General features: G+C 42.6%; 1 protein-coding gene across 1 annotated transcript; it reads left to right on the top strand.

The window, feature by feature from the left end:
• The first annotated feature begins 5,437 nt into the window (after positions 1-5,437).
• On the top strand, positions 5,438-6,460 carry npbwr2b (neuropeptides B/W receptor 2b). The gene has a single exon (XM_067240713.1). The coding sequence runs from the start codon at positions 5,438-5,440 to the stop codon at positions 6,458-6,460; it is 1,023 nt and encodes a 340-aa protein (XP_067096814.1).
• The last annotated feature ends 5,863 nt before the right edge of the window (positions 6,461-12,323 follow it).

Below are 12,323 nucleotides of genomic sequence, written 5' to 3'. Positions count from 1 at the left end.
CTCTCTTTATTCATCATGGATTTGATGTTGATGTTCATAGGATTCATTCCGTTCATTGTGAGATCAGGGTCGGTTTGTAGCGGGTGCTATGGGAACCTAGCCCATAGCAGAGAGACAGCTGAGTACACAAGATCACAACCTAGCGAGAAGCCATCTTGCCAGCTTCAAGTTATACGTTTGTGCACGAACCGCAGAGGTTAGGAGCTTCGTAGAGGTTAATTAGCTTCCTATGAGCTGGCAGCTACAGGCATGGTTGAAGTTATCCCTCAATAATCGGTGATAGACGATGATTTCTCTCATTTTTGAAAGTGCTTGCCCTTTTAAACCTAAATACCCTGTACTATGCTAGCCCTAAACCAAACAGATACAGAAATGTAAACCCAAGATCAAACATGGATGTAAAAAAAATAATAATAATCTTTGTCGTGGTTCTTTGTTTTGGTTGCTGCCAGCAGGCTTTGGCAGGTTTTTAACTGAGTCACATCATTGCTGCTGACATCCACTCGAGCAGTGTGCAGAAGGTGTGCGTGTGCGCGTGTACATGTGTGTGTGCCGGGTGAGGGAGAGGTGCTGCCCAAGTCTACAGGTCTGAGTCCCAGGCTTTCCAGTCATGTTAAATTCGCCTGTCAGCCTGAATCTGATTCAGATCTCGCCTAACACACCACTGCTGTGAGAGAAAGAGAGAGAGACACAGAAAGAAAAAGAAAGAGAGAGGGAGAGAGGGAGGGAGGGAGAGTAAGGGAAAGATAAACCACGGATACACACTGACTGAGGAGGAGACCAGAAACCCTCAACAGTAACCTGCTGTTATCTTGAAGGCTAAAGGGACATGGTTAGTTACACTTAAGCACTGTGACACTGATTCCATTACACCAAAATAAACCTTTAAAGAGTTTGAACTTAATTATGTCACGAAGATGGACACCTCAGAGAGAGCCAGTAGAGATGTCTTTGAAATGAGAGACAAATTGGAAAAATGATCTAAACACACATCGGGAAGGACTAGACAATGACTGGGTTCTCATTAGACATGTAAATTACAGTGTATGTTTATAAATGATGACGAACAGTGGAAGAAAGGCCAAAGCAACAGACAAGAAGGACAATGAGACTTTGATAGTGTGTGGGCAGCAGGATAAGGACATTTTTTGTGAATGCACAAGTGTTCTGTGCCTATGTGTGTGTGTGCACTGCTCTCCCCCTCCACCATTCTGATTAAGAAGGATATTTCTTTGATCTTCAGTCTGAGGAAGGAGCCAGCCGCTGGAGACAAATTAAGTCAACAATATTGTTTTGGACTTTTTGATCTAATCTGATTGTCAGGGTCCTCTGTACAAATGTACGTGGTCAGCTTTGCTAGAAGAAACCAGATACACTAAATTTAAACTTCTAAATCAGATGAAGTAGCAGCACTGGTTACTTAGCAACTGACAGACTAAGTAGCCAGTGCAATATAAGATGAGACAAAATATATTGTCAAACAAGATGAATGTTAGGATGTGATCACATTAATAAATTAGTTGATATTAGATTATAGCACACATGTTGTGCCCCTCCATCAAGTTGCAAATTCATAAACTTTGTTCTTGCCTCTGAAAGAACTTGCAGCCTCAGGGCATGTTAAAAAGGGTTTGGAATAAATAACTATTCTGCAGTTGTCATTTGAAAGTAAGGATTGTTACTAAGTTTCTGCATGAGAGAGAAAGAAAGAAAGAGCGAAAGAAAGAGTGAAAGAAAGAGCGATAGAAAGAGCGAAAGAAAGAGCGAAAGAGAAAAATATATCTCTGTATATAATATAGAAAAATAGAAAACGGAGTGATAGAAACAACATTAGAAAGCAGAGACACATACATACACTCTACATGGAGGTAAAGAATAAAGCCAAAGAGAGCACGTCCGAGGGTGTGTTTCTCAGTTCATTAGTGCTAGTGCGGCCACAGGCTGTCGGTCGATGTGCTACACTCCCCTTAACGAGACTGTCAGGGACAAGACCCACAAATGACACACACACACTCACATTCACACACACACCCGGTCACAAACACACTCAGTCACACACACACAGTCACACACCCTCACAGTCACACACACTCACATCCACCCACCCACTCACTCACACAGTAAAACACCCACACGCACACACAGAGTATCACTCTTTAGCTTTTGTCTCAGTTAGGGTCTGTGCTGCCAACGCCTATTTGACGTTTTATAGAAGGCTCAACTGGTTTAATTGGCTAATTGGCACCTGCGTATAAAGACTATAATGATCTTATTTATGGCACAGAATTTCTGAGCAGTCAATCAGAGAGACACACTTATTTTCATTAATTTAAAGCCATAGAACCAATTATGATCACCCATCTCTGAAGTGAGAGAAAAAAGAGACAGGGGGGTGAGAAAGAGACATCTCCAAGTCTATGGTACTTCATCTAATCACATGTAATTGAGAGCAATGATGAGAAGAGGGATAGGATAGTGATTACTTTGTTTCTGTCAGTGACGTGCGTGTCTGTGTGTGCGTGTGTGTTTGTGACTCTGAAAAATGTGCTGAGTGAAGGATAAATCCTGCTATGGACAGGGGACAAAAATATGGGAAGTTCAGAAGTCCTAGTCTGACATAAACTTCTAAAGTCTTCTTTTCTCTCTCTCTCTCTGTCTCCAGGGAGCATGCATTAGCATACAGTCGTGTTCGGGTTGATCCAGTACTGCTGCACTGTTCCAGATGAGCAGTGAACAGTACACAGAAGCTGCAGACTCCCAGCTGGGCTATGGCTCACTTTGAAAATAAGAGACATTTGATCCAGCAAGTTTGTATTAAGAATTAAACACTGATTCATGCAACATGCATGACAAAACAGAACAGTCCAAAGTAACTGTCGAAGAGCAACTATACTCAAGTGATTGTCACAAGTTTGCCTGCTACTAAAACAAAAAACTAAACAATTTTTTTTTTATTGATCAGACAGACATGTCAAGACCCCTCACGCTCTGGTTCCGGTCCATCCTTGAAGTCTGCCCCCACACACACACCTGTCAGAACACCAGCTCACACCTCTCTCCAATCCCAACCTGTTTCTAAATAATCCCATCCACAGGTTAGCTGTCACCTTACTTAAAGTCCTCCGAGGAGAGCTGGCAGCAGCCTCCTGTCTGGTGAGCCAGCGCAGTCAGGCAGTACGCTGTGAGGTGTACACAACTCACCCCAGATGACCAAGCACAGTCTCTTGAGATGACAGATTAGCACGCTAATGAGACACGCAGTACGCAGCTCAGCATTTATGTCCAACTCTTCAGTCCTCCCTTCCTCCCTCTATGTTCTGAGTCTGTCCTTATTAGAGTAACAACTGTGTGTCATGGGGACTTTATTTATCACTCTCCCTACCGTTCCTAACCCCCACACACATGACTGCTTCCCCTGTCTTTTGGCTATATTTAATGCAGTCCCAGGCCTGTACGGAGGGATAGAACGATAGTGCCATAAAACACCTCCACTTTAGATGGCAGGTAAAACACTCTCCATCTTGACTGGCAAATGGGCCTCTCTCTCACAGGCCACTTAACTCCTGGAATTGCAGCCCTCCCTGTGTTCCTTCTCTCCACTCCCATATGACTGATGACTTATGCTGTTCAATGAAATTATGGGATCAATACAAACACACGCACGTGCAAAAGAAAACACACAAACACTCGCAGACACATGCAGTTCCCCCCTGACACACACACGCACTAACACTCAGAAACACCGAAAAACTGCTTTTGGTACATTACTCCCGAACGACTGCAGCCGTCCGTCAAGTGGACGTGACAAAGCTTTTAAATAAGGCTGAGAGAGTGCCATTTATCACTGACCACAGATAGGCAGCTCTCATTGGCCAGACCGGAAGTTCACTGGCTATGACCTCACAGATTATGTCAGCTGCAGAGTTTCACTGGGCTGGCATCAGAACTCCCGAGTCTGTCCTCGCCATGGATGTAAATCCATGGTTTGATTGTGCTTTCATCTTGCATACGCATTACTACAGTGGCTTAGCTGCAACTTCTCACTATGAGGACATACACCTGAGGGAGAGAAAGATGCTGCCTCTCAGCTCTGATCACGCAGACGCACGGCTGCTGCCTCACTCTTTAATAGCTATTTATCTGAATATCCTTGGTCTAGTTGTAGACACTTTGGCTTGGTAAAACGAGACAGGGCTTCCATCTTTCCCAAATACACAAGTGTCAATGTGCACGAAGATACTATTATATTACAGCATAGAGAGGAAGCAGAGGAGAATAATGGAAAGCACCGAGAAAATGAGAAGATTAGGAAGCGGAAGTAGCAAAAGAAGATGAGAGTGGAAAACAACAAGGGACGGAGGTGAAAAGGGTCAGTTGAAGAGGTGAGGAGTGACTCTTCCCCCTCATTGTCTCGAGTCTCCTTCTCTGAGGTTTTGGAGACTGCTGCAGTCCACAGGCTCAGTGAAAAAAGAAAAAAATAACATTTATTTATTCACCTGAAAATTGATTGTTTCCTTTGGTTTAATGAGTAGTCTGTTTAAATCACCTTCTCGTCAATGACCTACGACATTGTCACATCATATGAATTGATTCATTACCATAATATTAATATGAAAAGTATCAAGTATGAATGATCAAGTGAATCTCCTCTGGTGTAGCCAGTCCCTGTCGTGTTCTAACCATGAATCTCCTGACCACTGACCAGCTAGCACGGTGTTGAAAACCAGTGATGCTATAGCAAGCCACTTCTACACCAGCGACCAAGGTGAACAACACAGAGCACCAAGAACTTGGCTGTCAGAGAACCGCGCCAGAGATGTGACGTCACCTGTTAGGACTCGCCGAATCCAACTAGTTGGGGCACGAACGACTTGCGCTCTAAAGCAGACAGGCAGCATGCAGGCAGCTGGCAGGCAGGCACAGAGGTGAAGAACAGGACTCTGAATCACGGTAAGCCTATTGAAAATAACTACTGATTTAAACATTGAAATTAATTTTTCATTGTATATGGAATTATCTTATGGCACTAAAGTCATTCTAGAACAAGTGTAGATTATTGCATTCGAGAAAAAAAAAAGGAATTGCCTGGGTTTTAATTAAATATTGATGAATGAGATGCTTGTCAAATTATTTCTTATTTTTCTACTCATTTTTGTATTTGTTGGGGAAACTGTTTAAATAGTTTATTAGATTAAGCATGCCACTATTATATTTATTTCCAAATTACATTATTGTAATACAGAAAACTATGTTTCCCCTTACTGCTTTTAATGCGCGCTTGTCTTTGTATTTCATCCATAGATTTCGTGATGCGCAATCCGTGCGTAAAAACAGACACAGACTCAATTGCCAGAGATGGCATTCCAATACCAACAAAACTCCAAACAATTGAGCTTTAAATGACGTATATTCTCTGAAATTACCTTCGATTCAAATCATGGAAAATGTGTCCATCTCCACGAGCGCTTCGCAACCGGTGTGCAACGAGTCAATGGACTACTATTACCTTAACGGGCAGAACCGGACAGACTTGAACTGCACGCCCCCTTCGGAGGTCTACTTTTACGCAGACTTATACGTGGTCCTGCCAGTGATTTACTCAGTTATATGTGCGGTAGGTCTAACGGGGAATACTGCCGTCATATATGTAATTCTCAAAGCACCCAAGATGAAGACGGTCACCAATATGTTCATCTTGAACCTGGCCATAGCCGACGACCTGTTTACCTTGGTGCTGCCTATCAACATTGCTGAGCACCTGCTACACTACTGGCCCTTCGGTGAGGTGCTGTGTAAGATCATACTGAGTATAGACCATTATAACATATTTTCCAGTATCTACTTCCTCACTGTCATGAGCGTGGACCGTTATCTGGTCGTCCTTGCAACCGTGCGCTCCAAACGAATGCCCTACCGCACTTACCGGGCGGCGAAGATCGTCAGCCTGTGTGTCTGGGTCCTAGTGATTCTGATCGTCATGCCCTTCACTGTGTTCGCTGGTGTTTATATTAGCCCGGACGACACAGAGCGCAAAAGTTGTGTTCTGAGTTTCCCCAGCCCGGAAAGCCTGTGGTTCAAGGCAAGCCGGATCTACACCCTTATTCTCGGCTTCGCTATCCCTGTCTCCACGATCTGTATTCTCTACACCATGATGCTTTACAAACTGAGGAACATGCGTCTCAACACCAACGCTAAGGCGCTTGACAAGGCCAAGAAGAAGGTCACCATCATGGTGTTTATAGTGCTGGCAGTGTGCCTGTTCTGCTGGACGCCGTTCCACCTCAGCACTATAGTGGCACTCACAACAGATCTCCGGACAACCCCGCTGCTCATCGGTATCTCCTACTTCATTACAAGTCTTAGCTACGCCAACTCGTGTCTCAACCCTTTCCTCTACGCCTTCCTCGACGATAGTTTCAGGAAAGCGTTTAAAAAGATGCTAGAATGTAGACCTGCCTGATTGTATTGCGGCAAAGATTAGATCAGAGACAGAGGTTACATGAAGCAGTTGCGTTGTTCTCTGCAGAACAGAAGAGATGTTCGAAAGCAAAGTTACTTTAAATTAGTTTATTTTCCGGGCTTTTATCTCCCCCTTGTGCTGAAAGAGAGTAATGAAGCGACTAAAAGAAAGAAGAAAATTGTGTACACTTTATTGTAAATTGTTACTAGGCCTTCTGTGTCAGCGTAGCTGATGGTATATATTCATCAGTGTAAAAGGTATCTTCAGTTAAAGTTGACAAACAGGTTTACTGCAAAATGTAAACATCTATCGCCACTGCCCACACAATATGGCGAAAATAGGCATCAATGCATCATACCATTCAAGTTGATCAACTATTGTGTGGACTTCAACTGCACGGTTGTTTTAAGAGGCCAAATTAGCTTCTCCGTGACAGAGTAAATCACTGCTTGCACTTAAAACGCGTATTATGAACAGAGACATGGTGTCATGCATTTCATGGATTTTTATATTTGCTGAAAAATTAAACATATTCCAATAGCGGATTGTGGTTCTTTGGCGTCCTACATTAAGACACAATCACAATTGGAACTCAGAGTTAGTCACACACACACCCACACACACACACACACACACACACACACTCACACACACACACACTCACAGAGAGAGAGAGAGAGAGAGAGAGAGAGAGAGAGAGAGAGAGAGAGAGAGAGAGAGAGAGAGAGAGAGAGAGAGAGAGAGAGAGAGAGAGAGAAAAACATACTGTATCTACACTTGTTGATAAGTTCATAAAAGGTTTGGATTATCAGTTGTTGTATCAATGTTGCCACTGTGCAATGGTAACCATGTTTAAGATAAGAACACTTAGTCCATCACATTTACATAAAATGGAAATTTTCCTTTGGCATTCTGGCAACACAGCACAGGACAACAGTAAAGAACAAAAACATATACAATATATTTCAAGCAGCAGTGCTCATAGGCTGTGGGTGGGATCCACAGCTGTTATCATATCATTGTTGTCAGAATAATGGTATACAGTGTCTTTAGAAAGTAGTCACACCCCTTCACTTCTAGCTCAATTGATTATGGTTTTTGAATAGTACATCACATTTTGACAGTGAAAACAAGTTTTTAGATTTTTGGGCAAATTTATGAAAATTCAATCTCCATCTTTAAATATGCAGACTCTTACTTCACTTTGTCATTATGGGAAACTGAGTGTAGATTAATAGGTAGAAATGTCATCCTTATACAATTAAACGTATAACACAATCCAATCTGCTAAATGTGAAGGGGTGGAAACCCTTTCTGAGGTCACTGGAGTCCGTAAGAGAACCAGATCTCTCTGGTTACCATGCCAGTCAAGATCTGTGAAGCAGAGGTAGAACGTCTTTACGGTTCATTGCCATGCTCAATGAAATGTTAAACAACGCTGACATCAATGTGAATGTCAAATTACTCAAAAATATGGTTTTAATTATACTGATCTCTTTAATTTGATCACAACAGATAATAAATAAACTTTAGTGAAACATATTAGGAACATGACACAAATAAAAATGGTACAACATGACAGAAAGCTAACTTTATAGGTAGCTAACTTTAACACATCAGCTGTCGTGTATAATCCTATATCTTTGAAAAGTAAATGTAGGTTTTGATAGGCTGCTCTGCTGATAGGAATCAAATATCTAACTTTACTTACATGGTATTACTGGCCACAAATCAATCAAGATTTCTATCTTATAGCTATATACATTTACTCTTCAAAGATGAGTCCTGAAGGGGAAATGTTAATACATCAATTTAGTCAAACATAAAATAGTTGAGCCAAGAACAGTGTGTGAAATGTCTGCTTCTGCTTTTGACTCGTACATGGGATAGCTCCAAGTTGAACATTTGAAAAGCACCCCCTTCAGGTCAAAATGGGTAGGTAAGGAAAAAACGAAACATGTAAAAACATAGAAAGCTTTAGTTTAAAGACAAAAGGTCTTGTGTAAGAAATCACATGAGCATACACATACAAAGAGGACAAACAAGGACCTGTTTTTCTTTTTCATATTCAGTAGTTTCATTAGTCCATGAAATAGAATCTTCCAAGGTAGTTACATCAATATCAAACCCAGATTTACATTTAGTCATTTAGGAGAAGCTCTTATCCAGAGCGATTTACAGTAAATGTGTCACAACATACCAATGAAAGAAATGTGTCTTGTGAAGATCAGACTGTATATAAAAGGTGAAAATGAAAGGTCCTGTCTGGCCACTGTGATGGTACAACTTGCCCACCAGAGAGCTGCATTGTCCCATTATGATTCAGACTCTGCTTTAGAGGGATTTGGTGAACTGCTGTCCCCTTCTGCAGAGGTGATACTGACTATATCAACAAGACATGGCATACAGCAATGCCATCAATAGGCATGCCTGTGACTGCTGTGTATTTTTCAGTTGTAAATTACAATAGCTGAAGTCACTTTTTCATTGTTAAAATACAAAAGCAAAATGTGATTTCGTTATTGCACATCTTCATACGTATTTGATTGAAAGGCATTATATGGTGGCACCTAACCCTGGGATGACAGTAAGTTACCAACCACTGTTACACAGTAATATTACTGTACATGACTGCCATCTATCACAAGAAGCGATAGGTGGCAGTCATGTAAGTACAGGATGGACCATGTGAGTGTGACATCTTGGTGTGTAGGTGTATGTGTATGTGAGGGGGGGGGATTGATTGATGTGATAACTCTCTTGATAGCTAAGCCACCAAGCCTTAGGGGTGTCTATATGTAAAATGTCTGCCTAATATAGGGAGTCAGGTGGCTGAGAGAGAGAGAGAGAGAGAGAGAGAGAGAGAGAGAGATGATCTGTCAGAACCATTCTTCAACCTGTCTTCTGCATCATAAAAGATCAATAACATTGACCGCCCATTCCTGCCGAGCTTCGAGACAGCATCTGTAACCAAACAGGTGCTATCTGGCACTAACACACACATCTGACACACAAGCACAAAGACACACACACACATGATCAATCAGAACCCTTCATCAGCCTGTCTTCTGCATCATCAAAGATCAATAACACTGGCCGCCTATTATTAGCTTGCTTCTAGCCACTGTCACACACCTTTGGCACACAGTCCCAGACGTACTCAAAGCAGGAGGTGTAAGGGGTGGGATGTGTCAGTGTCCCTGGAAAGTGTCAGACAGGAGGAGGTGGGTAAAGGGAGAAAGGATGACGAGGAGAATGAGGAGAGACTAGGTATTATAGTTACTCCTCATTCTCTCCTTCTCCTCATGCTCATTATCATCTCTACCAACATCCTTTTCCTCCTAACTGTCAACTCTACCACCATCCCTTTGCTCCTCCTAATTGTTAAGTCTGCCGCCCCCTCCTCCTCTTCCTCCTCCTCTTCCTCCCTCCCTAAGTCTCACCTCTCAGCAGTGTTATCCTTTATCTTATCCCTCTGGCCTCTCTGTAATTACACTCAATATTATGGTCAAGAGCAGGAGATTAGCAACCGCTTGGGAGTATGATGTCTGTCTTGCCTATGTGTGTTTGTGTGTGTGCATTGGAGTTTGTGTGTGCGGAAACTAAATGAAGTGGGCTATGCTGTTGTTTAGCCTTACACAACACAATAAAGGAGAGGTGAGCCATGATGATAGATCCTATGTTCCCTGCACACACAGCGCTAGACATTTCGCCGTTTCGAAAGGGTTACCAGCTTTGAAATGGAAAAGGTGGAAACTGGAACATGATTCCCACTGTGTCGGGGACATTTAGTCATTTAGCAGACGCTCTTATCCAGAGCGGGGACACAAAAGTCGAAGGGCTGCAAGCCAATGGGAATTATTTCAATCTGAAGCTTTACTTACCAAGGTTGCTCGTCACTTGTCTGGCTAGCTGAATGGTCAAAGAATGTGTCTGGAAGGTCTCAGTTATTCTCCTGTAGAATAATGTTCTTCGTCTTGCCCCATTCTGTGTTTTCGGAATCCGAACTGATAGGCATGGTCGGAGAACAATAAACAGTAGAAGAGAATGAGTCTCAGCCAGTGTTGTAGTAGCCTACTTGAGACCGATCCCAAGACCACTTTATGAAGGTCTGGGAATCTTTTGCATTTTTACCATATCTTGTCTGGGTCTAGAACCAAAGGGACTCTGGATTTTATTTCAAGACGGTAACGTTAGCAATCTGCCTGGCCACGTTCCAAACAATAACGAGACAGGTCAGATAAAGCTATGTAGCTAATTATGTAGGCTATCCTAAGTTACTTACTTATCAACTTGAGCTAACGTCAGCTCAGCTGTAAGGCCTACCGCTCCCGACAAATGCTTACTGCGGTACCGCGCTCCCTCACTTGGGTGAGAAAGCTGTGACAGCAAAGACGGAGAGTGGAGAACGAATATGTACAGGCTGCTTTGCCTGGTCATAGGCACACTGCTTGTTACTACTTTAAGAGTGCTCCTTTTTAATTCAAATACACAGAGCATTAGCCCCTGAACTCTATGAGCACTCTGGCTTGTTCAATCACTCAGTTTTTCCCACAAGGTAGGCCTACTTAAAAATAAAAATAGCTACCCCTACCCCCTCTCCATAAATTTTGCATGATTGTTATTTCAGTGTTGGTAAGAAAATGATCTGGTTTGGCCGAATCATACCATTCCAATCATATCCTCTTGTATTTGAAAAACGTGGGTGTCATAATTTACATGTAGTCATTTAGCAGACGCTCTTATCCAGAGCGACTTACAGTAAGTACAGGGACATTCTCCCCGAGGCAAGTGGGTGAAGTGCCTTGCCCAAGGACACAATGTCATTTAGCACGGCCAGGAATCGAACCGGCAACCTTCTGATTAACAGCCCAACTCCCTAACCGCTCAGCCATCTTACCCCCATAATGCCCTTGCTTGGTCTTGATAGGTCTGACTTGGTCTCAACCCCTCAAAGTCTTGGTCTTGTCTCAGTCTCGATCCAGTCTGGTTATCATGACTTGGCCTCTAGAATTCTCACGGTTGGACATCTACATGAAAATATTGATTGAAAACCCCAACACAAACATGAATGGATGAGTAAAATCCTTCCTGAGGCCAAGACTGTGTGTGTGTTTACTACCCAGGTGACAGACAGACAAGAGATGGATAGCTTTAATACTTTCATTGTGCCTGCTGGGTACAGAGTTAACTGACACAGAGCAGTGCTCCTAGTCACACAGGGGAACAGACTATAGACACCTGGCTGCCTAATGGACAAACAGATGACAACTCAGAGTTGTGTGGGTGTATGTTTGTATGTGTATGTGTATCAGCTTCCTATCGCCCTCTTTTCCAGCAGTTTGGGTCTACTTTATAAAACCCCTAAAAAAAAACAAGACTAACACACTGGCTTCTATCAGTTTTCTATGGCTAAAATGAAAAGGCAGTTTAAAACCATTTTCAGCATTCAGCTGAACAAAACCCCCTGTACATCATTGAGCTGTAGTTATTATTTATGGACATATTCAGTGAGACAGGACTTAACAGTGTTTGGTACCAGGTATATAGCTCTACTTGTCAACCTAGATACAGAGGCTGGTTTGAATTTGTGGTCGACCAATATGGGTTTTGCTAGAACAGAGTATCGCACATCTTCAACTAACTGAAACTGAAACTAACTGAAAATGTCTGGAAAGAAAAGTAGGCCCTATCAGTACTTCTACTTGAGTGAAGGATGTGTGTACTTTTGCCATCTCTGGTTGTGCAACATCTCTGTTTGATGCAACTTTTGTTTTACACACATCTGCACTACTGCTCTTGCGTAACCCACCATCCACACTTTGAACTTGAGTCCCGATATCATAGTAACATTGGGACTAGT

Source organism: Osmerus mordax, chromosome 7 (genome assembly GCF_038355195.1).
Source record: "Osmerus mordax isolate fOsmMor3 chromosome 7, fOsmMor3.pri, whole genome shotgun sequence".
Classification (NCBI taxonomy): Eukaryota; Metazoa; Chordata; class Actinopteri; order Osmeriformes; family Osmeridae; genus Osmerus; species Osmerus mordax.
This window is presented reverse-complemented; position numbering and strand designations above follow the sequence as displayed.

Coding starts and splice junctions, on each gene's coding strand:
- npbwr2b (XM_067240713.1), top strand. CDS start 5,438: ATGGAAAATGTGTCCATCTCCACGAGCGCTTCGCAACCGGTGTGCAAC.